The sequence below is a fragment of the Lepisosteus oculatus genome, chromosome 3 (genome assembly GCF_040954835.1).
Source record: "Lepisosteus oculatus isolate fLepOcu1 chromosome 3, fLepOcu1.hap2, whole genome shotgun sequence".
NCBI classification, from domain to species: Eukaryota; Metazoa; Chordata; class Actinopteri; order Semionotiformes; family Lepisosteidae; genus Lepisosteus; species Lepisosteus oculatus.
In genome coordinates this window covers 23204701-23231468 of record NC_090698.1, presented here as the reverse complement: position 1 = coordinate 23231468, position 26768 = coordinate 23204701, and the positions used below count along the sequence as shown (strand labels likewise).

Here is a 26768-nt window from a genome sequence, read left to right as displayed (position 1 = left end):
ACTCACCCCAGTTTTCTCATCAATTATTTTTATCCCAGACAATGATATGTTCACCCAAATTCTCTGTTTGTGTTGACCACGGGACCGAGCAGCTACTGCCATGCCCTAGAACAAAACAGAATGTGACATATGGTATCTTTTTATATTTGAATTCATATCTAAATTCATGGAGTCATCTATTTGACTATTGGCTGTAATCGTCTACTCCTACTACATACTAATTATATTGATTATGGTTCATGTCACTTGTCATTTAACCCTGACCATTGTTTTAACCCAATAAAAAATATTCAGCTGACATGAGTGAGACACTTTGACTTGCTTGTTTACCAATAGAGGGAGTTATAGCACTTAGCTCTTGTAGTAAACAGAGATGAAAGATCCCTATCAAGTTTTTGTACATTATGATTAACTGTACATTTAAGGCACTGATTTGACATTCAAACTATACCTTGCAACGGATAGCACTTAAATGCTGTTTAGAAGATAACCTATAGTCTGAAACTATAAGAATAAAATATGTAATTGATATGAAATAAAAAGGCATACTATGGAATAGTTTGTTAGTATGTTAGGGATTAAAAATAATGTTTCTTTACAAACAACTTCATCCTAAGTTAATGCTTTTCATTCTTTTCATATAACTGTATGCCAATTAGAAAATCTAAAACAAGAACTTCATTACATTACTTCATCACATATACATATAGAGATTGAAAAAATGCACTTTTATCTACCTTTAGTTTCATCATAGAATCTTGGCTCATTTTATCTCCTCTTGCTTCAGGAACATCATCCACTCCAATCAGTTTGGCCTTATACCGGACTCCATCACCTTTGAACCTAGCCAGCAGGAACTCATCCGTCTTCTCTGGCCCTAGTACAAAAGGGAAAAATAGAGACTGAGCACCTACGAAGCATAAAGAACCAAAGGTAAATGTAGATTGAAAATAATGAGCACATATGTATGATGGCTTTCTCAACTGCATAATGGTTATAGAGGAAACTAAAAATAACTATACACTTGCATTATCATTATCAGAGCATCTAGCCTCTCCATATTGTACTAGTACTAACATTAACTGTTTGCATTCATAGATATAAATGTATAGAGTTTTTCATCCTAAAACATACCAGAAATATGTACATACAGGAGGAAACCATCTGCTGATGTGCAGCACCTGCCTGGGTAACACATATTAGCAATTCGTAACCAGCAAAACTACTGCACAAGTGGAGAAATCAGAAACTACTTCACTAATTGTTTGAAGGGTGGATTAAACAAACCTGAAATTGAATTTAGCAAGGACTACCATCAGAAAGGCAGCAACTCCTACAGTAAAGTATGTCCTCTCATCATACAGAAACATTGGTTTGGAAATTCTGAACCAGAAGTCATGCTTAATGATGCCACCTGGTGGCTCACCAACACCACTCACAGCAGCAAGGTCTCCCATCCCAGTACTGACCAAGTCCAGCTTGCTTAGCTTCCGAGACAAGATGGTAATGCTGATATATTTTCTGTTGAGTTGGCATTGCTAAAAGTTTGTACTTATAGAAAAATAAGACATAAAAATGGAAGACATACAGTATACTGTTTACCTGACAATTTCAAAGAAAAAAATTAAAATAATGAAAAAACATTCTGGATTCTCATCTTATTAAAAAAAAGACATTGATTTGATTTTCTGAATACCTGGGAAACTTTTCTGGGGCTAGATGATAGAGACAAGCGGTGGAAAACAAATCTTTTTTGTCCTGAACACTACAGAACCCCTGCTTCAGGGTGCAATATTACTGGTTTCATCTCAATTTACAACACAACTGACAACCTCAATTATAGGAAAGAAAACATTCCCCAAAAGGCTAACTATAAAAGAAGGCAGGAAACAGGGTATCAAGCATATTTTTGTACAATGGAAACTGTGTTCAACAAACTTGCAGTGTTAATACCTCCTGAATGCACCTTTACAGTAACATGCTTACTTCAATTATCTAAAAACAGTGCAACAAACTGTTTATTACCAAAAGAAGATCTTCTGTGTGTGAAATTAAGTATTTTCTTACTGCTTTTAGCATCTAAGAAAGCTTTACACTTTACCATTTTTGAATTTAGAGTCTTAAAGGCATTCTAAATAGCTTTATTGCATTTCAATAGGGTGATTAGTGCATTACAATGGAACAAATTACGTTCCATTCTCATTTTAACAAAAGCTCAAGTATAATTCTTACAAATATCTCTCATTAAGGTGTTTTGAGAAGGAATACTTTCAAATTAAAGGATCACCTTCAATTCCCCGATTTCCAGTTGACGGATAAATTAGACGAGTATGAACAACACACAACAAATATTGCCTGGGAAAAACCTGCCTAGTTGGTGTTGATCATATTTTTCTTCTACAAATGGCTTTCCTTGGGACACACAAGTTACAAACAAAAAACGTGGAATAAGAAGTTGTTATATTACAATGGAAAAACCCTTAAACCTAAACTTAATCAGCCCTCGGTAATATAACTATCATTAAAACAAAAATCCACACACTTTAAACTGTTACAGTAAGTATGTTACCTGTATGTACAGTACACAAGGAAGGGAGTAGCTAGTGTCCAAGTGTAATTGGCACTACCGGGAGGGGTGTTTGTGATTTTTTCCCAATGAGCAAAAAGGAAACTTTTAAATCCAGAAACTCTCATTGACTCAAATGGCAATGACTGTTGTTGTTAAACTCTGGAATGCACTATTATGGCTGGGGTAAATTATCATTTTGATGTTGTGTCTTTTCACAAAACATGCTTGAAACTGCTAGGAATTTGCCTCAGTAGACACAGTGTCCTTGGAAAAAGAAAACTATTCCTTTCCTTAAATATCCATTATGTCAGGTGCATAGGAAATAAAAAAAAATCCAGGATTAAAACTGAATTTTAAATCATTCAAATGAATTTAAATGGAAACGCAAACATATCTGATTTTCTTTAAAATTGAAACTTTTTTTTTCCTTCATGTGTTTTCTTCAGGTCTTTTTGCCTCTTGCACATAATTTTGTAATTTTTTTAGCGCGCGAAAAAAGCCTCTCAAAACACTTCTCAAAGCTTATGCCAGACAAACTGCAAGGGGAAAACTAGCCTCAGACTGTGAATTTGTGTTCACTGTCACTTCATGGTGAAAGAAAGACTGGCATGCATATTTTGAAAATTCCTACCACAATAACCCAAGAAAGGTAAAGAGTACGCAACCGTAAAAATAGTTACGAATTTTTAAATTCATAAAAAGCAACCTCAAATTCCTGATTTGCATTAAATCCCATCTAAAAAAAAACTTCTGGAATTGTTTTTTACGTTTCAGAGAAAAATGTTTTGGAATGTTGCTGGCAAAAGCTCAAAGGCAAAATATCGATTAGATTAGTAGAAATGACATGATCTTTTACCTAAATTTTCCATTTTGAGTACTGATGGAGTCTAGTTCCAGATAATGGGAAACAGAGTGGAAAAACCATCCTTTTATAAATGTGTGCGCTGGCAGTGGGGCAAGAATCTTAATTTTGGAATAAACACGTACACATTTTAAAAATCAAGTTGACCCAACATAAGGCATGTAAACATGACTGCACCAAAGTCTTGTCTAATTAGAAGATGGGTGCAATTAAACAAGCGTGGTTTCAATCGCTACAAAGCTGGCACTTGACCGAAGCTGCCGGAAGATGCTGCCTGCTGCAGGCCTCAGAGGACTCGGTGGCAGAGTGCCCAGGCAGAAGGCAGCTCTTGCACAATCTGGGCGAGACCCACTGGCAAAGAACCCCCGCAGCAGGTCAGAAGACGAGTCCGTTATTGAAATTCACAGCATGTAATCACACTGGAAACTCAAAGCAAAGACAAATACCCCCATCACTGGAAATGACCTCTTTTTTTTTTTTTACCGATGCCCCCAAATAATATTTTAAGAATAAGAAATAATATACTACATACAGTACAGTAACATCCACAGCAAATAGCAAACAAAGACCCTCTGTCCCTGTGGAGAGAGGAATGAATGTTTTTGCAGCAGGTGGTTCAATCTAATTCTCCATGCTTTTAAGCTCTCACACAGGTAATACATCATCTGCTGTCTCATTTGTATTTGTTACAATTTTTCAGCGGTAAATAGTTATTAAGGATGAATTTAGATCCTACAGTTGGCACGAACTTACAGCTGTAAATACTGCAGCTTTTGTCTGAAAATACTGATGTGAAATACTTAAAACCTGAGTTAATGTGTACTGTATATTTATCACTCTTTGGAAATTGTTGATCTGTGAAAGTAGAGAATTTAGCTGAAAATTTGCCTTTAGGAATTAAAACTCTGCAATGTCAATATCTTAAGTTAAAAATAGGTTTCTGAAATGTCCTACCAGAAGGAGTCACTTTTCTGCATTATAAAATGGTACAAAGGTACTAATTGTGAACTTAAGTCTTTCAGCATGGGATTACATGAAGGGTAGCAATGTCAAAAATGTATAGTCAAAACTATATATACAGTAGATACTATTTTTATCATTTATAAATGTTTTGAAATGCTTTGGTAAAGAAATCACATAGTAAAATAACTCTTTAGTTCTGAAAATACTTCCACACTGAATCATAAAGCACATAAGAAATTATTTTAATATATTTTTACTGTGGTTTTATTTATAAGAAAAAACGAATTCTAGTCCCTTTCCTCCTGAAGCTTAGCATGAGAAGGCATCCTTCACTACACCAAAAGGATGTGAATCTATTAATTCTGAACAGATGATGCAGAAGTGGAAGAAATTGAAAGTTTCCATTCCCTAGACTGAATGACCACTCTAGCACACCAAAGCACGGACAACTGAAAGACACATTTATAACCAAAAGCTGTCCTGGTAGTGATTGGATATTCATCAGTAAAATCTACAGTATTTTACAAAGCATTTACTGTAAAACACTGCACCTAAATATCTAGCAAAAAGGAACTATTTAAAATATTGTTTAATTTACATAATGGTTGTCAACTACATATCGGTAAAAAGTACAAGAAACTTCAACTTATAGTATCTCTGGTTGCTCACACATACTGAGAAATATCCATTTGTTGAATTTCACTCAACACTGAAGAAACAGAACATTGCACCAGATATAAAATTGTGGAAATATCTTATCTAAACATTCCTCCTGTTCTGTTCACAACTGCTCATCAAAAACAGTAGATATATTATAAATGCATCTTTAATAAAAGGTTTTTTGGATCATATGAAATCACACATCATAACAGCCAAGCGTCTTTAAATGTTCAAAGTTTTGATCTGTACATATTTTCAAATCTCATATAAACATAACTAGTTTGCCAAGCTCTGCAGTGTGCATGGATTGACAATTCCTAAATACAACAAGGTTTGCTGTTACAGTATAATGTATTCTTAAGGAAGTGGGTCATTCTATGAAAACCATGATAACTACTATTATAACGTCAAGGTTACTGCAGAGTCAGAAAGTCTCACGTAATGTTTTTATTTTGTCATACAAGTGAATATAAACTGAGCTGCAGTTGTTGTTAGTAATGAGAAAGTACATTTCATGTCAAGGGAATTAAATTCTGTTAGAACAAATAAAGCAGATATTACTCCAGGAATGTGCTGTAATGCTGGACACAGTCTTGACATTTCAACACAGAGTAAACAAAAAGTTTCAAGTTGTTTGCCATATTGCACTGCAAATTGGAAAACTCACAAACTGTCAAGTCAAAATAACTTCTCTATTCAGGCCTTGTCACACACTCCATAGATATCTTAAACTGTTAGGATATCAAGGCTCACATCACGAACAGTAAGGTAGAAGTGGGCAAGAAGTAATTTTATGCCTGGACATACACCCCAGCAACGTGCGTTTTGAGCATCCCTGGAAACGTTGCATACTTTGGTTAGTTTTCGTTTGTGGTCTGATTAAGTTTTGAAAAATCCTATCACAAGAGAACATACTCATTTTTCTTCAGTCAAATGAAAATGACTGATCTTTTTTTACCAGCAAAATCCACATCACATTATTCAAATAAAGGATGAAAGGTGAGATTTGACATAAAACGTAGATATGAGCAACAGAGGTGACATCTAGTTTGTGTTAAAGTGTTTAAAATGCTGTAATATTAAACTACTGTATAAAATTGAAATTACCTGTTTAATTATTTTTCTTCTTCTTGCTGCCCAGATTATTTTTAAATTACTATTGCTGGAGTAACTTGTTTGTCCCGCTGGATAACATTTTAATTCATTTTACAACTCAATAACTCAAATAAATAAAGTAAGGGCTGAAAAAAATAGCAAATTACATTTCTATAAAATAGACTATTCCATATTCCTAGAGTTCTGTTCCAGATAGCATCGACATAGACTGTAGATTAGGATCAGTCAATTGTCTTTGCCGTGGGTTATGAAGACTTAACCAGCAATTTAATATGCCATTCCGATGCACAGCCATTGAAAAGTCAGGGCACACATTAGGATACTGTAACTGGCCTATTCCACAGCAATTTGTAATGTACTGTTACATAAGGAAATAACACAAGATAACGAAAATTGATGCTTCTATATAAATCTGGGTGTGGATTTCCTGTTTGCATTTCAAACTCACAAGTAAATGAGATTTATCCAGGGGTTGTCTGTTCAGATGCATTATGTTTGTGACTTGGAGAATTATGTTTGTTACTTATGTGTTGTTACTTGGAGAATCTGGAATTAGACTTGAAAGGTACAAAGAAATATGGAATAAAGTATGAGCTGAGCAAATCCAGCATGTCCATTTAGGGATATCTGAACGATCTGATATCTGAAATAAAAATATACTGCATTGGGCTGTGGGAAAATTATCGCGGTGGCATACCTGTTACAAACAAGTTGATTTTTTTTATGTTAATCCAAGGTGGAGTACTGTTCTTCAAGATACTGGCCAGGTGTTTAAGTGTACCTCCAAAAGGCTGTAAAGATCTGCAGTAGCTGAGCTATGAATCACACCTTTCAGATCAGTGAATTGTTGTACGTCTCCACATGAATATTGGATGCCCTCTTCCCTTACCTTTCTTCTTTTCCTTTTTAGATGGAGTCTTCACAGCAGCCAGATCTGCCTGGTTGTTTGCATTTGTCTCCACTTCTGTCGACATGATTGAAGGCCAGCCTCACACAATGCACAGACGTGTCTAAATGAAAAGCAGCTCCTCTAGAACGTTGTTGCAAGCAGCAGACCTCAGCAGCGACACATACTCAATGGAGCCTGTGGGGACACAGTGGAAAAAGGCGATTGGTTAAATGCTCAGCCACTGCACGGCTTTATTATCTTTAGATTAATGAGCATTAGACTTTCACTATGCGGCCTTGTATGCCAGACGCACAGAACAATCACCTTTATATACGCCAACACGAACCAGGCCAATTCCAGATCTGAAGGGAATACCATACCCAGACGTACAAAAGGGAATTGAATATTTTTAGTCTGGGACATGAAAAGATTATGTGGGAATTTGATTCAGGTATTCAAAATCCTGAGCAGCACTGGCTGAGTCAACTCAATTATTTAAGTTCAGCAGCAACACAAAGACCCAAAGGACAAAAGTGGAAATCAAGTTTAGGGCCAATTAAGAGAAAACAGGAGACACACATAATTGTGTAGCCAACATTCTAGTTATGTGGATAAAGCCGACTCATTACTGCAATTTTATTCAAAAAACTTTCAAAGAAGATTATAGCAATTTGTAATGATTTGGGAATATTGATTAAACAAATCTGGAAATAAGGCTGAGTAGATAAGTGAAATAATGAAATCACAGTGAAAAGGCTCCAGAGTGATAAAATGGTAATACGGTATCACTAACATATAGCATTATACCTTACATGGTGTAGGATATTGAAAATAGAGTGAGAACCACTTATCAGAGACAGAATTCTTATATAACTGGAAAAAATACATTTAGACAGTTATACAGTAAGTTTCAAATCTATTGACCACTGAGATCATAAGCACCACCACACCTTGAGGACATCAAGGGATTTGAGAATGGAAGTATGTTTGACCAGGAGAAAAGCCTACACTAACCACCCAAATGGGGCTTTTGAATCACTCCTGTAAGAGTATTGCAGCATTTTATTCAGCACCTTTACCTCAGCTAAAACACTTTGAGAAAAACAGACCATCCAAGTTGTGGAGATATTGTTTGGTCACCCATGCTACCTGCCCTGAATCCGAATGATTTTACCTGTAGGAAGCATGAGTCACGAGATCAAGTATTCCTGGGTAACATACAATTAAGTTGCTGCCTTTATGTCCTATTAAGTTTCTTCTGACATGCTCCAGAATGCATTGGGAAATGTAACTTAACAGACAAGGTTCATGAACTTATTTGGAAACAGGATATGAATATCTAAAGTTTAATGATAGTATAATTACATGGTGTAATTTATAAATGTGCAATGGTCAAATGAATAAAAGGTACCCCTGTGCGGAGAAGGAAAGGCAAATTGGGACCCTAACAGAATTAAAAAATATATACAAACTAAATCAAACCTGGAATGTATAAATTAAATCTTAGCTGGCACAGAAGTATTTTCCTGCAGTCATATTTCAAAGAGAAGTCTCCAATAACTGCAGCTGCTACAGGACAGAGCAGAAATTGTACTTCAAACCTAGAATCCAAAGCCTAAACCACATATTTACAAACATACTCCAGACCACAGTGAGGTTCAGTTTTGCCAAGTTCTGTGTGTTCTGTACATTTATCATGTTCACATAATCCTAAATTTAGTTTACACAGCTATTTTTTCAAGGAAAGAAATATGCAAGAGGAACCAACATGCACAGAATGAGAAAACAGCACAATTAAATGTTTTTGGATCATGTAAATTTGAGCGAACATCAACGCATACCAGCTAAAACAGATGCTTCAAAATGAAATCTACATACAATTAATTGCTAAAACCATAGAACATATACTGTAAACGCTGAAAGAGAACAAGATGTACAGTATAGCTTTGCTTAAAAAAAATAAATTTTGCCTTTCAAAAACCATTTTCCATAAGAAGAGTAAACTTCTTCTTAGGAGCTACTGACATGTTTGTGCATTTGTGTGTTTGTCCAGCCATGCAAAACCACACTGTTGATAGTAGAAAGGCCAGTTTGGCATAATTATAAAATGTCTTCCCATAGACACCCATGGAGGAAAGGAGGACTGAAAATGACTTCAAAAAAACATCAAAACTAAAGATTTTTGCATTTTACAGTTCTGTAAGAGAAGAAAAAACTAGGCAGAACTGAGCCCTGGAGTTGTGTGTAAGTCACAGCACATCTAGCAGAATGCCACAAGAGTTAGATGGTTTTGAAGAACAAACTGTTGGGCTCTTGTTTTTGATGAGAGATGCACCAGTCCTCCACCAGTAACTCTAATGTCGGAACTGTTGACTCGCAGAATGAAAATAATGAGACGGACCGATTTAATTTTTGTACGTATGTAAAACTGAGTCTGCTTTCTTCAGATCCTCTGCTCTGGCCGAAGAGTTGTAGCAGTGAGCCAAGGTGGAAAAGAATTGTTGTTTCCAAACTGGGAAGACTTGCAGGTGTCTGAAACACATGGCACAAGCATCATGTTTAAGCTGACCCCAGTGTACCTATTAAGAAATACCTACAGTACACGAGATTCTCGGATTATTACAAGTGAGATGAGCCAAATTGGTCTCCTTTCAAGGTTTTAAAATAGTTGCATTTCTAAATTTGCTTCAATGAACCTTTCACCATAGAAACTTGATTCCAGAATTTAAAATCCACTGTTTTATGCCTCCAATTAAGTCTCCCAAGAAGACTGTCCAGGAAACAAATTGAGGTGTGACCAGCATGTAAATGAACTGAATAACACAGGACCGTAGAGGCTTGAGCATGACACCAATTACCACGTCAAAAGATATTCATTCATAGGGATAATATAATATTTATAGTACTCTGCATCATGGTAAAGGCTTAATATACTATTGCTTAGTAACCATACTTTTCAAAATATCAATATATTTCAAAATAGAGCACCTGTTTCTTAACTCTCTGCTGCCCACCAGTAACATCTTTAAAATTTTCCATTCATAAATATGAAGCAAATCATGGAACTGAGAATGTTTCCAGGCTTACACTGTAGACCTACAGTACCATTATAAAAACAGTGTTTTATAATTAGCCTCCAATTCTACCTTCCTCACTTGAGGGGTATCAACCCTAAGTGAACAATGTCATTCAATACATGCAATCCTAAAATACCCATACATGTAATTGGAGGGTAAAATAAAGCTTTAATAAGTCAGTCTATTATTAGAGCAAAGAGTAACAGCTGCTGTCCTATGGGAACAGCTGTGCTCAGGTCACAGAGGAATCTGTGCTCTCATAGGTAAAGGATGTAATAAAGTAACTCATGCTATCATGATGCTATCATGTGATTGGAAAACCCTGGCTGGCATCACAAGGATTTTTTTGAAACACTGACTGTATGAGTCTCATTAATTGGGCTGGATTTGTAACCTCTTTAGCACACACAAGAAATAACAAACATGCCAGAATGTGTTGTGCTTGAGCCAAAGTCTCCTACTTTAAAAGTGCAAACAATCTTAATAAATGCTCAAAAAATAATACAGGATACTTATACTATGAATCATTTCCCATTTCTGCTGACTAGATTCCAAGTGAGTGTTAGAAAATCCATACTATTTTTAGTACAAAACTATTTTTAATACAGCGAGAGGAAAAGCTACAATTATTTCTAAAATAATTTTAATAGTAAACATGTCATACAGTTCCCTAAGCTGCAAGCACAAGAACACTACTGTATAAAAACATTTTCCTTATCTTAAAGGAAAAATAGATATTTTAGTCTGCATTAAAATGTGTAACATTACTGTAATACAGTATTTAAATCATTTTAACAAAAGCACTGTGCTGTTACTACTGTAGTATCACAGTAGTAAAATATAAAAATACTGTATTTGCTTTAATATAGAAAGATCTCAGGTACACACTGTAGTGTAAATTACTACAGAAAAAAAATGATTTCCTCATAATTCTGATTGACACAGAACACAAATGCAGAGACAAGGTTCTCAATGAAAGTTATGCACATTGAATTAAGATTCTGAACAGGATGAGCACACCTTATGCATAACTGCATATATTCTTAATCAGTTTACATCAGTGGAAACGTACCTTTAAGAGACTTCCAGGTGCTCTATTCTTCGACGACTAAGGAGAGAAAAGAACTAGTCTGCAGAGCAAAGGTTGTGGATTGTGCAAAGGTTGAGCTATTAAAAAAGTTAATAATTTTGTCCAAGAGGTGACGTGTGACTGCGAATAAACAATCTGAATACTGCAAACAGTTTCGCTTATGTTACAGAACTTTTCTAAGTCACCCTGTATTATTAAATGAGTATATACAATCCCACTGAAGCACATTAGCGGAAATGAAGTCTAAGGCCAAGAAGATTCAGTAGCCTCCCTGCGGTTACTGTATACTCAGCATTTGTTTCAGGTATTTATTATTCAAGACCATCCTGGAGGTAAGAGAAAACGTGGACAGATCTAAACCTGTCCACGTACACATACCTGTACTATCTGACAGCACACAAAAAGACTAAACTAAGCTAAATCTATTTCGTTTTAAAACTACTGAGCATTTCTCAAATAACAATCTAAACCAACGTGATAAAACATTTTCTTCTATACCATAGCAAGTTTTTTTTATAAATTTTCCATGTTTAAAGAAACAAATCCCTGAAGAGCTTCAACACTTATTAAAAATGTTAAAGGATCCCACTGATTTTGCATCCACAACATCAACCTGCTGACCACTTCCACAGGACTTTTATATTTGTTCCTTGAAGTGCCAATCGCTAGTAATCGCGTTAATATTAACTTGTAATGAGAAAAGGGGTGAAGGTTTAAGCACAAAAAAAGAGCTAAGATCAGCCTTTTTTCCCCAAAGTTTTCATGCATGTTTTGAGAAGTGCTTACAGCATAACCCCTGGTGACCTCCAATAATCCATCTCCAGAACCACTTTCACTAGTGAATCCTTAACGTTCGAGACTGGGTCAACTCATTCTCATTACGTTTTTTATTGAAATTATTTTTCACAATGTCTTAAATGAAGGTGCTACAAGGGAAGGATAAAATAATAGAAAGCAACATAGGAATAAATTATTAACTAATAAGGAGTTGATCTGCCCTTTGCCTTCAGAACAGCTTCAGTCCATCATGTAAGACTGCTATGCAAGTTTCTAGCAGAATATGGTATCATTCTTGAAGAACGGAAGCCAGTTTTTAGAGATGAAAGAGGTGGAAATCTAATCCATACTCTACGTTCAAGAACTTCCCATCAAGGTTCAATGATGTTTTGATCTGGCGATTGGGTAGGCCATGAAAGGTGTTTGACTTCATCCCGGTGTGTATGAAACTCACTCTTGAAACTTTTAATATAGGGCGGATACATCTTGAAATATGATAACATATTGAAGTAGAATGTTCGCACCATAGGGGACCCCTGGTCCCATAAAATGGTTTTGTATTTTCTTGGCAGTAATTCTACCATGCATATATAATAAACACATATAGAATCATTATTAATTGCAATTTAGAACCTCAAAATATGATTTATCTTTTGCTAAGTGATTCCGTTATTTTGTCCATCCCCTGTATGTAGCCAAATCTCAGAATACAAGCAAGGTTTGACCCATTCAATACCGAGATGAAAAACGTCTAGGTAGTACCAGATGTCTAGGTATTGGTGGACCAGTAAGGGGCACTCTTCCCTTTGGAACAGAATTCCCACGCCAATGCCTTAGTATGGTGATTGAAGATGTTGTGTAGCAGGAGCTGCCTAGTTGTGAAAGAGACATTAAATCATGGTCCTGGCTACTTGGTCATTAAAGATCCCATGACATTGTAAGAGTAATTGGGTAGAGGTGTTAACCACAGTCTCCTGCTCAAATTTCACTTTTATTCCATTGGTTAGGTAATATTTCACTTCTCCATCTGTTCTCCTGTATAGGTCATCAGTAATGAATCAAGTGACTCCCTTTTTGTATGTGCTTTGGGGTCTTCCAGAAAGAAGAGTGCAATGCAAACAATCATTAACTGCTTCCACTTGAGTTACTTTATTTAACTTTTTTGAAAAGCAGATGTTTTCAATTTGAAGAGAGTATGTACAAACAATTGTCTGTAAAATTAATTCCTTGTATTAACCTAACACTTTTCATCTTGAAGGATACCAAATTATTATATATAATTATAAAAGTTAAATTTTTTTTAAGGTCAATATTTTTCAGTATTAAAAAATGAAATCAAGTAAAAAAAATCCTTTCTGCTGCTTAATTGCCAGGCATCAGGAATAAGTGGGTGAACTGAGGTTGAATAACAAAACAGGATTTCTAGCAATAAAGCAGGATTTCACTGTGAAAGTATAGGTCACACTACCATCTACTGTGTATATGAATATTAGATATTTATCTGCTTCAGGTGACTTAACAGCTTGGATAATGGTAATTATTATTATCTAATAAACAAAATGACAAATTTAAAAGGTTTCTACTGCTACTTAATTAATTTGATCATTTTGAAAGAACAAAGCTCCAGCCTTCAAAAATCTTTCCAGAAGAACAAAATAGTACATATTTTGTACTTGTACACAAACTCTCTTGATAATTAAAAAAAACATTAAATCTGTCTGCCATGCACAGTTGCACAGTGTACGGCTATGAAAAAAACCCAAATGTACTAGTGTTCAGAAAATATAAAGTGAGAGAACAATAGATGTAAACATCTTCTTTCCTCTGTTCTGGTGCCGTTGGCTGAGCCAGCATCCCTACTTATCTCCCTGGCCCCCTGCACGAAAGCTATGTCTTACTTGTAAATATTCACATCAAAAGGGGTGAGGGCAGGGGCAGAGGAAAAGGACTGTGCCAGAATTTTGCACTGCCTGGGGTGAATGGAGACCACACTGTACAACAGAGTTCAAAACATCCAGCAAAAATGTACCAGTACAGTGGGGGTCCTTGATGACTAATTAAATCACTGCAGCAAGACAAAATGAACACTGACAGTCAACAAACCTTGGAAATTCACTTCTAGCCAGTCCAAGAATATAATGTACTACCTACAGTATGTGAGCTTATTAGTCGAGTCACCTTTTAAACATTACTGTAGAACCAAAATACTGTTGATATTATTATTTAGCCTACCTCAAACTGAACTGATTAGGACACCATAGTTTTGTGCCTTTTACAGTAGGTTAAACTTTATGAAGTCTTCTGGAACTAAATTTAAAGTTCAAGTACGTGCATACTGTATGTACCTGAAGCATTGTCTTGTACCACAAATACAGATATTGAGGTTTACGTGACATACAATCCATCTGAAAGTGTCTTCCTGTCTCCATTTGTAAAACATGAGGTTTGTATCTGATTATTGAAGACAATGACTAAGAAACGTTAAAAATATAAATGTTGCCAAATTCACCACCAGTATCAGTATTAAATAAAATGTAATTTATATTATTCCTATTCTTAAATTTATTGCTGTTACCATCTACTGACACAACTCCTACAGTAAGTGATGAAAATAATTCAGTGCTTATTTCCATGGTAATTGATAAATCAAAGCACAAACACATTAAAGTCCATAGAAAGGATTATCAAAGGATGAATAAAAAAACATTCTCAACATACCTACAATAAGGAAAAAAAACTGTTTATACTGTATATACACTGTATATAAACACCCTAAATATGAAGAAAATGAAATGAGAAGTCAAGAAAACAGCACTTCTAAAGCACGCAGTATGTAACCCTCACCATGTTTAGAAAAACATAGTAAAAAATGGATCATTAACTATATTAAAGCAGAAAAACTTGATACAATGATAGGCCAGACTGGTAGAGTCTCTTTTGGAGTACAAGTACTCGCATCCACTTTGCTATGCAGCAGCAGCCCTTGAAACATGGTACTGTAGATGTTCACAAGTGTGCAATGTTATTCATGAGAGCCACACCGCTCTTCCATCCCAGACTTGTAATTTGGCAACAGAGCATGTTGTTAGTGGAGCAATAACAAAACTCTCCCAACAGTCAATACAGAAGCATAACCCACTGATTGAAAAAAATGACAGTGAAACATGCAGTCAAAAAAATGGAGATCAATTAAAATACTTTAATCAAAAAGACCAACAATCCTTACATGTTGGTCTTTAAAATATTGCATCAAAGAGGAGACCATGTGCTACTCAAACCAGTTATTTACAGCACACAGGCACCCTTTTCAACCCTCACTTCAATTTGAGCATTTTTCATTCTTTTATCACCTTTCAATGTTAAAATAAAAACCTTTAAAAATTAATTTATAAAAAACATGTACTCTTGACAAACTGATCATTAACCTTTCCTGGGGATATTGTTGATATCTAAGTCAATTCTAAGGTGAGTAAACACATTCATTTATCATATTCCAAGGCATACTGTATATTTCAAAGGGCAAATACTAAATCTTGTATTGAAGGGCTCATTTACATAAAGTATGATCAACAGTTGCTACCACATGGTAAGCTTTATCACGTAACCAATGAAGGCCTTAATCATCTGTAGCTTGTTCTCCAAAGCAACATTTTGCAAAGGTCAAGAGTCTATCAACGATAGACATGAATCTTATGTTGTTGAAAATTGCACTTAGGGATCATGTTTCCACATCAAGTCATATAGATTAATATTACAATTCAACCCCTGGTAAAAAGCAATTCTATTTATTGTCTTTTAGATAACATAGATAATGAGCATGTATCATCTTAACACAATTACTGTACTGTTACCCTTTGCAATCACAAAACAGGAAACTATTAACTGTTTTATAACTTTACAGAATGACACAGGCAGGAAATTTAATTTCCATTAATAAACTGTAAAACATTAAAGTTTTAAAACCTTCAAGACACCTTATTATAACCAAAACAATTCCTCATTAAATTGCTTAGAAAGAAAGTGAAATAGTTTTATACTTTTCAGCACAAATATGAGACTGCAATGTAATTTTATTACATGTTTTCTGACCACATCTATCTCAAAGTAGATAAATAGCACCTAAATAAAAAGCCACCATGCTGTAATGGATAATCGTTCTTAGCTTTGCCCTATGTACAGTATCTGTGATCTGCCATGAAAGTGTTTTGTACAGCTAAATTAATGGTGTGGTGATACCTAGATATTAGATGATATTAACAGATATTAATATAATTTACCATCTGGATTTACCTAGATACCAGGAATCAATAATGGTGATATTCCATTGAAAACTTAAGCCATTTTCCTTAAATTACTTAGCAAGCCTTCTTTCTGTAAAGCACTTAAATAAGATGGATTAAAACCCTTTGGTGGGGTACACATGAATATTGGTGGGCAATGCATAGTAAATGCAACAATCTTTTACAACAACAGCTCAATGCAATAATGTCATTCACATTTTAAAGTGAGAGCAGAGAAGTTTATTGTGTGTTTGAGAAGCACTGCTCACGGGATAATAAAGTTCCCAAGTCAGAACATGACTAAAGAGATGACCAGGCCTTGACTGAGTAATGAAGATATCTTCAGGTTATCAGCAGTCTCTCTCAGAGACTTTGTCTGGAGAATGAGATATTCTGTTTCATCTAACAGCAGGCTATTCCAGAGAAAACAGGGAACTGGCTCAGCGAGAGACAGGCCACAACCAGGAAAGCAGAGGGTCACAACCAGGAAATCCAAGGCTGTCACAGCCTCCTGATCCTTCTGTATAATCAACTGCAGTTGGTCCAGAACTAGAAATGTCAGAAATAGCCTGTGCATCAGCAGACTGATTGTAGTTTGTTTTCTGCTTAAAAATGATCACCATGCTCAGAGGCTGTCCAGGGGTAACACGTTGACAGCTGAGAGACAGGAATAGTGATGGAACATTCCACAACAGGATGATCAGTTCAATGCAATGGCAGAACTGTGTTAATACACACAGAAGTCATACTCAGTACTAGCTTTGTCATCTTTTCATTTTGACAGTGCATCTTAAAAAAAGTTTTCATACACTTAAATAGGATTTGTTGATACTTCCTACTTTTCATCAAGTTTTTCTACTGAAAACTTAATAAAATGTAGGTTTCTTTGATTCTGCATTCTATGATATTGTTTGATACCGATATTCTTAAAATATTAAAGTCCAATATATATTTAATAAAGCAGCTAAATTTAAGTTTCATTTCATGGTAATCACACTGCTACTAATTTTGAAAGGATTCTCTGCACTGTCTCAAGAGATTATACACTCTCCAAATACTTATTATTAATGCCAAACCATTGTGAATTACTATTTCAATAAAGAACAAAATATATGTAAGACTTAATGAACAATAACTTTAGCATCCACAAAATTTAAAGATGAAAGCTATTGTTTCCACTGTACTTTGTTAAAGAGCCATTTACTACAAATTATTGTAACCTTTCATTAAACGATGTATACATTTATATATACTCTATGTAAAAAAACATACATATGCTGTTTATTGCAGAGCAGCAATGTATCTGCTGAATATCACCAACAGTTTTATACCAATCATCCACTTCCACTTGTAAACATCAAGAGGATGACACCAGTTCTGCAGGGAACATCTTTCACATTATTTGAGACTTAAGTGAAACAATTTAAAATTGAATAGTTCCATCTGGTTATTTGACAATGTAAAGAATGTATTTCCTTGGTATGCATGGTCTTTTCAAGGGCCAGCATTAGGTCACAAGATCATATGTAGTGCTGATGAGCAGGAAATGAGCATCAGTATTACCTAACAGCCCTATGAGCACAGAAAAAGATATACAGTACAGTAGGATTCCCATTGCATTTGTAATGAATGGATTCATCACCACTATGTGCCAAATGTGAAAACATGCAAAACATGCAACTATCCTTTCTAAGTAATTATTCACAATGTAGACCTGGCTTTAAGTGGCATTGATGCTAAAGTCAGCCCTTATTACCCAATGTATTTCAAGACTGCCTTACAAGCAAAGGAACAAATAATTTTCTTTTTCAGGTCTTTCTGATGTGAATTTGTTTTCTTTACGAGGCCTAAACCTCATGTTTCCATGCTAACTCCCACACTGGTTTGAGTTTGTGCTGTGGTCAGTGAACTGCTTTTACATTGAAGTGCCGAGTCAGAACGGCAATAACACCTGCAAAAACAGATTGAATCCAGAAACCCAATAGCATAGGGTCTTTGAAAGTCCAAGTCTAGCATTCTTTACAGACTTATTTCAGCATCTTTATTTATGCCATTCTCATATCACCAGTGGAAGGCCCATTAAAATACAGTACTTCTCCAGATTTCACACACTTTTGGACAAAAAAAATGAACACCAAAACCTCAAGTTCCATGTTTTGTATAGGATCCTAATCACAAAAGGAAAGATTTCCTGCCATTAAAATTATTTTTACAGTACAAATTGAGAATCTTGCTCAAAGAAGGTGTGATCACAAAAGCAAAAGGCAAGCAACGCTACAGTAAATGAATCAAGCTGCTCATAAGAATTAATACAGTACATGTTGTTTTTCCAAAATGCTAACTAAAGAACTTCCAAATTAAAGTGAGCAGTGGATTTTCCCAAAACACATCACAGATTGTACAGTAGGATAGGAATAATACAGCAGACCAAAATAACACACCATGCCGTGTTTGTGTCTGCTTGGGTTTTATTAGACACAGATTCTCAATGTAAACAAGCTCCTATTAGAGTGGCAGAGTTCTGAATTTTAAATGGAAGGGTACTAAACAGAAAAAACTCAAGATAAGATTGAAGATAAGACAGGAAACAGAAGGGTTTAGAGCAGCTGGCAAAGATCACCGACATGCAGTGCTGAGGGCAAGTGAGGAAAATGGCTATATACACATTTTGGATAAACGTTCACATGCTCAAACAAACCAGAAAGAAAAAATAGGCAAGTGTGGAGTGAACTTTGAAAGAACTCAGTTCTCCTTTAACTCTTAAGTTACAGTAAATGGCCAATGAAGAGTTACCATACATTTTGGTTGTTTAGTAACCCAGAGTAAGTGTCACTTTGCCCTGTTGAGCTCTTGTGTCAGCTAGATTTAAAAAAAATATAAATAAAAAAGACAGTCTCAGCAGTCCCAACAGTACTTTAGTTACTAAGGCTTACAAGTTAACCAATTGTAAAGATAGCAAAATAATTCCTTATCTTCCCCCAAAGGAGAATAATGATTTTACAGTGGCACTTCCTGGAAAGCAAGGACAAAGCATTAGATGGTGCAAGTGCACTGTCCTTCTGAAAAATAAAACTACACTTTTTTAGCAGAGAAAATGCATGCACTAAATGTAAACTAAAAGAGAAAAACACCACTTTTTGCTTTTTATTTCTACAAGTACAGAAAGTTCAATTATCTAGAAATAAATATGAACAAGTACAGACAGGAACCTATCCAAACTTGCAAGTCTTGAGTAATATAGCCACAATTACAGTAAAAACTGTGAGAGGTCTATCTAAAAACCACTTCATACAATGTCAAGTAAAATGAGATCAGAACAAACAGGGCACCAATAAACACAGACCAATATTCAAGTCTCAGGTTGGTTTTTAATATACTAAAATGTGCAGAGACAAACCCTTCGAAGTTCTGACAAGGCAAAACCTGAATTGCTTCTCGAGCACAAAAACCTCATACAGAGATGAAACCACTTCCAGAGACTTGTCAAACTTTGAAAGAAAATCTATGAAACAAGCATAGCATATTAAAGCATATTAAAGCCTAGTCTAATTATCTGTCTTAATTTTTACAACACCCATACAATGAAAGTTTCACTGCATCAATGGCCAAGTATGTTGGTGGTTCCATAATTGTATATGCCTGTTTTAGCTCTGTAGCTTCTAAAACGTGCCCAATCATTGTCTGAACCACACGGCCAAGCTGCAGTATCTGCAGACTTGTAATAGGAAAAGGATCAGTTCTGAACCAGCCTGCATAACCACTTGATTTGATCAAGGGGTTGTGAAATATTCCATGTGGATCAAGAGGAATCCATTACTGTTAGGATCTCATTCGGTATGTTGCTTACATGATAGAATGGATAACCTTACATCTCAGCCCCAACACATCTCACAGAAAACAAGGGAACTTATAATACTACTAGTAGATACTACTGTACATAAAAAAGTTTCACTTTCTGCAGTTGTTTATATTTTAAAAGTACAGCTACTTAAAATATTCCTTTATTTTAATGCTGCATATTCCAAATATTTGGTATACTATATGGGATGGAATATTAGGAAACCTATGATCAACCTCTCAAGAAAGTACATACTTTAATAGAAAATAAATTATTCAGAATGTACATATTCTCCTGAGTGCCTCTCTTGTGGGCTGAATATCATATCCCTTAAGAGTCCATTCTATAGTCAGTGTGTACTCATGCAAATATGACGTCTTTTTGACAAACCGCTTAATTCATATAAACTAACAAGACAAACTTTTTTATTTTAATCTTTAATCTTTTTTGTTCTTAATATTGACGACATTAAGATTGGACATATTTGTTTTAAAGGAGAAAATAATGGACGTACAGTATAATGTCTATATACAGTAGATTTAAAAGTTCCAAGTTTTCTTAAAACAAAGCAAAAGTAAAATGACTTTGGAGTTTAATAATCCACTGCACTAATTTAGCAAGCCGCCTGTGAATTTGGAGGCAAAGGCAAAAAAAAAAAAGCTGTACCGTTCAGCACTGGAGAACAAACACTAAATCACTTGTACCTCACAGTGGGTACAGGAAACGTCTTAGATCGCCTTTTAAATCTGGATCCCACACGTGAAGAGGAAAAAAATCGATCGGCTTAGTTGTGGCATCATTTCAGTCGACACAGATGCAAAGTGATTTTCAGTGCGGAAGTGATAATTTGGTAATAATATAATTTAATTCCGCGAAAGGACAGATTTAAAACTTTTAGAACCATGTTATACTGATGAAAATACTAATCCAAATGTGCCATTTAGAACGCTGGATAGTACATCTAAAAAGGCTGAAAACTGCACATCAGCTACAAAGAAAACGGTGATAAAATCTGTGGAGCCGAACCTAATTGTTCTTCCACGACGTGGGTAAAGTAATCAAATGGCTCCATGAAGATTACTTAAATACAGCCTGTACATTCCAGGATTATTCTTGTCAATTATGTGACGTTTATTTGCGTTTCTTCTTTACCGTTTATCAAGTCGGGCTCATCGACATGTAAATAAAGTCGAGTGCAATAACTCTTGAATCAAACAAATGAATCGCAGTAAAATCTCATCTGTCATGTGTTGAATCTGAATAGAGTTCTCATTGAATCTCGGTAATTACCTGGGATTGTCAACTATGAACAACTGCAAAATCAACACAAATACAAACGATAGAAAGGGGAAAAAATACTAAGAATTTTCTTAATTGGAAAATTTAATTTTATACACTCACAATGTCTCAATTCATGTCTCCACTTGTTAGATTTAGCAGATTTAACCCAATCATAGTAGTTTATGTATCTTTAAACACTAGTTACATCCATGCACCACAAACAAACACTGTTGCTCTTTTACAAAATTTTACAAAATTGCATAAATACTCGAGTCGAGCACATTTAAGAGACGAGTTTCCCTAAAAAATAAGTTTGTTACAAACTTGCTAAAACGTTGCAGTTTTGACTTACCGGTGACTAACTTCGCTTACTGATTCTACATGTTCCAATGGGTCTCCCGGCCGGCAGATAAGACAGTACGGGGGCCCTGTTAAGTCGTTTCCCTTCCCTGATGTGGATTAAGGCAAGTTCTCAGCGATTCAGATATGGTTCTAATCAGATGTTGGCAGCTAAGAACTGCCCAGGAATGCGCTGTGATGTTGCTGCAGCCTGGGCCGGGTTACTCCCCCACAGTGTGGAGCTGCTGCTATTTAAGTATTTTAACCCACTGTGCGCCATACCTACTCCAAAATGCTTCTTTTACCGTCTTTAGCCGCTCACTCAAAGGCGACTAAACCTGAGACTTATAGTTTAGTAACATTTAATAAAGTAGTTTTCTTTTTAGAAGTAGGTGCTAAGTTAAAACCTTTTTAAAGTCAATTTCACAAGTTCTTTTTTCTTATATTGAAGTAGTTCATTCATGTTCTAAACTTTAGGTAATCCGAAACTAAAAATAAATGGAGGTTCAATACCTACTGCATTTGCAATTAAACCTTCACAAATATACGCAGAGCAGTGGCTCTGTGGCTAAGGATCTGCGCCTGTGGCTGGAAGGTTGCTGGTTCAAATCCTGCAGCTGGTAGGGGAATCCTACTCTGTTGGGCTCCTGAGTAAGGACCTTCACCCCAACTGCTCCAGGGGTGCTGTACTATGGCAGACCCTGTGCTCTGACTCCCAGCTTCTCTCCCTGTCTGTGTGTCTCATGGAGAGCAAGCTGGGGTATGTGAAAAGATAATTCCTAATGCAAGAAATTGTAAAGGGTTAATAAAGTAATGTTATATCAGCCATTTTTTTTTACCGCTTTACGGTATAAGGTGTAGGTTTAAAAAAGTTAAGTACCTGTATTGATCTTTAGATTGCTTTTTAATTAACCATGTCCTCAAGTAACATTTAGATTTGTGGCTGTTTACCTACAGACACCTACTGTATAACTACAAGAAGAATAAATTGTAAAAAGGAAAAGTGCATCAGTGACCGATAGCACGTAATCTGTGCTTCATACTGTATTTGTACTGTCTACACTATAAATTGAAGAAAGCATAGTTTCCTACTGAAGCACGAGTATCCAAACAAAATTATTATTTTATAGTGTGTGATGTGGATGCCTAGTTTATAAAGATGTAACATACTGTAATATCTGTCATTCAAGATCAGCATATACAGTACAGTACTGTAGGGACAATATTATACTGTACATGTTGCTCAAAAAGTGGTTATATCAACACCTACTGAGTGACTCATCCCTCACTGGCTTAAAAAGTACATTCCTTCTTTTTCCAGGAAAAATGTTGAAATCCATTTTTGAAATATGCAAACAGAAAAAAGTGTTTGAATTAGAAACATTATAATTACAGTTACCTTGCAAAATAAATTCACCCCCTTCCAATCTTGTCCTGTTTTGCTGAATTATAAAACATGTACAGTACATCTTGCCAATGCAAATAATTTAAATCAAAATTTGAATGCTCAAAACAAATATTTGTATGGGTGAAAAGCCCAAAACTGCAAGTTACCAAGAACCGCAAAGAAGAATCAAAAACTAAAATGAATATTGCATAAGTATTCACCCCATTTGTTATGTCAGGCCTAAATTATTCCAGATGCAGAAAATTACTTTGAAAAGTCTCACAACTATTTGAATAGCCTCTGTCTGTGTGCAATTGTAGAGGTTCACACAATTTCAGAATAAATACACAAGCCTCTGTAAGGTCCCTCAGTAAATTTCAAACAAAGATTCAACTATGAAGATTAAGGAAATTTCAAAATAACATGGGGATAGGGTAGTAGAAAGGCACAGATCAAGAGAAAAGTAAAAAATGTCAAAGCATGGTGAAGTCAATCATTAAGAAACTGAAGGCATATTGTACAACCCAGACACTGTCTAGATCAACCTGTCCTACCAAAATGAGCAGCTGTGCAAGGAGGAAACTGGTTAGGGATGTCACTCTGAGGCCAACAACTTTGAAAAAAGTATTTTAGTTCGATGTCCATGAGAGAAAATAGTCCACAATTTACTGGTCAGTCTACCAAACTAGCCTAGTGTACATTAAATTGCAGAATGACATGAAAGAAATCATAACTGAAAACAATTTCACCTCAGATCCCACATGACATTTGCTATACAACATTTAAACAGTACTACAGTCATGTGGTACTGTAAAAAGGTTTTGTAGTCAGATAAGTCAAAATCTGAACTTTTTGGTCAAAGTGCAAAATGATACATTTGTCACGAACCACACACTGTGCATCACCTAGTCAACACTATCCCTGCTCTGGAGCATGGTGATGTCAGCATTATGTTATTGGGCTCCATGGCATCAGGAGAGAAGAGGAAGCTTCTGAAGACTGAAGGGAAAATGGCTGAAGAGAAGTACAGACAAAAAAAAAGGAAAACGTAAATCTGAAAAAAACAAAACAAAAATGTTGCCTTTCAGCAGGACAGTGACCTAAAACACAAGGCCAGAACTGCTCTAGAGCGACTTGATCCTAGAACGTCACATCCTTGAGTGGACCGTCTTTGGCAAGACTTGAAAGTTTTTCATCAATACACCCCAACTAACTTAACCAGGTTTGCGAAAAAGAATGAGTGAAAGTCCTGTATGGTTGGTAGAGACTTCAATAAAATGTCTCACAGATGTAGCTGCTGCCAAAAAGTGCTTTCATCTATTGCTTTACATCACTCCAGAGGGGCTGAAAACATAGGCAATCAACATATTTTAGTATTGGATTTTTCTTGGCAATTTCTGATGACATTTATCTTCTTTTACCCATAGAAATGTCCAGTTTGAGATTTTACATTTTGATTTAGAATATTACTTTAAATATGTGTATATAGATCATTTATAATTCAGCAAAAAAGGACAGTGTGGGAGGGGGGTGAATAGTTTTGCAAGGCAATGTTTACCTTATACCAAGACATAGTCCATCATTAATGGTGCCAGTTGTGGATTTGGATGAAAAATTAATAAAAACGTTTAAAGAGCTGAGAAATGTAAACTGATTTACTGTACATTACTGTACTGTACAACCAGTGTCCTGATTGTTTGTTGGGGTGGAGTGGTGGCACTGTGGCTAAGGATCTGTATCTGTGGCTGGAAGGTTGCTGGTTCAAATCCTGTGGCTGTTGGGCCCCTGATCCCAGTTGCTCCAGGGGTGCTGTACAATGGCTGACCCTGTGCTCTGACCCCAACCTTTTCTCCCTGGTTGTGTGTCTGTCTCTCAGGCTGGGGGTATGTGAAAAAGATTAATTCCTAATGCAAGGAATTGTATATGGCTAATTAAGTGATCTTATCTTCTATTATTAGCAAGCAACAATCTGAAATATAGTGTGCCTGGATTGATTTTGAAAAAATATTTATATTTATAAACAAAAAATAAGCACCTTCAATATGCTAAAGATTTTTATTGCTTTAAATATGAATGTATTGAATGGATAATTATTACTTTATCAGACTTTGATATTTGGAAAATGGGGAAGCTGTTTAACATGCAATGAGTGGCACAGACTGTCTTGGTGGAGCAGAAATTTGAAATCAAGAAAAAATAAATAGAGAGTATGTAAAAGAAACTTGTCAATCATGGTACCCTCTTTTGTGGTATGTAAGTGATCAAAAGGTTGGGCTTAATGGCACAATATCAAATATATTTTTTAGTATCCATAAAATGTTTTCGGAGTGTAACTTGAAAATGAAAAAGAAAATTCTGACCTGTTCAAACATGCTCTGAGATATGAATGTATGGGAACAATATTCTGCCCAAGAACAACTCAATAATAGTGTATACCATGAATTGTTGAAGAGGTAGATTTGATGAACCTTTAAGGCACTTACAATGCATATTACTTGGAATGATCTTGGGAGACTTTGCTTTTTGTTGGTCTACTACAATCACGTATATTTGGTTAGAGCTAGACCTCTATATCTCTGCAAAGAAAACCACAGACTGACCACATATTAAACAAAGTTAGCTCTTTATCTTATTTTTAGAACATAAAGCCTAGAATATGCTTTAAAGCATGTTGAGGCCCCCTACTGTTTGTATTATGAACATTGATACTGGTTCAACTGTTGTGTGGAATGTTTTGATTTGTATTAATTTTTCACTAAATTTTAAAATAGTAATAATTTAGGCAAGATTTGTTGCCATACACAATACTTTGTGATTTTTAGGTCAGTTACAGCTATTCATTTATTCGTATTTAACAAAGAGATCAGAAAAACACATTGCAGTACCCTTGTTAAAATTAGTGTATGACTCACCTCTAACTCATGTCTGTGCCCCATATTTTTGGAATAAATACATTTCAAAATTTGCACAATGAGTTTTTCAGTGAAAGTATGCTGTGATACAAATGAGTTTTTGGAATGTCTGTACTCTGAAGGAAATTAATTGTTCCCCAAGTCAAAGTTATGTTTAAAAACTAGTACATACAACTTAAATTTCTATTACACTCAGCACTAAGGAATGTAATAGATATGTCTTTGAAACATATGGTAACAATTATGAAAGACATTTCTAAGGGACTTTGAAATGTTATGATTTCAGCATATGGCAGCAGAAAAGAACATACTGAATGCCATAATTTTCTCGCAGCTCTCCAGTACTTTAAATATATCAAAACCTAGTTTTTAAGCAAGACACTACCACAAAAAGTAAACATGACAAAATAAACAGCTTGTAAGGTAGGGTTGATAAGCTGCCAAACAAGTAGTATTTTTTAGTAAATTTCTCTCCTTCTGTAGTTGATTTTTAAATGATTGTGATTGTAAAATAGTTTTTTGTAGTATCTTCTTGCCAAGATGTGATATAAATGACATAATTACATCATATGCAATTACCAAACTGTTCCTGGCAACATATTCAGACAGTAGGCCCACAAATACTATACAGGTGCCATGTAGCCATTACTCCTTGGAAAGTGTATTGTCACTGTGCTTTATGCTGACCCTACCATGTCACCTGGTTCCTTCCTCATCTTTTATGAAGC

At 35.4% G+C, this 26768-nt stretch overlaps 1 protein-coding gene across 7 annotated transcripts in view; it reads right to left on the bottom strand.

The window, feature by feature from the left end:
* Nucleotides 1-26768, bottom strand: part of dab2 (DAB adaptor protein 2) — a 49912-nt gene that overhangs the window by 12334 nt on the left and 10810 nt on the right. The window contains exons 1-5 of one of the 7 annotated variants that reach the window (XM_069187028.1): nt 11209-11296; nt 9461-9591; nt 7060-7254; nt 738-877; nt 7-105 (exon numbers count right to left, since the gene is read on the bottom strand). In XM_069187028.1, coding sequence (XP_069043129.1) covers nt 7-105; nt 738-877; nt 7060-7144 — 324 coding nt within the window. In that variant the 5' untranslated portion in view covers nt 7145-7254; nt 9461-9591; nt 11209-11296. Of the gene's footprint in view, nt 1-6; nt 106-737; nt 878-7059; nt 7255-7383; nt 9441-9460; nt 9592-11208; nt 11300-21754; nt 21945-26768 lie in introns of those variants that run through there. The other 6 variants (XM_069187033.1, XM_069187027.1, XM_069187034.1 and 3 more) reach the window with 6 other exon arrangements.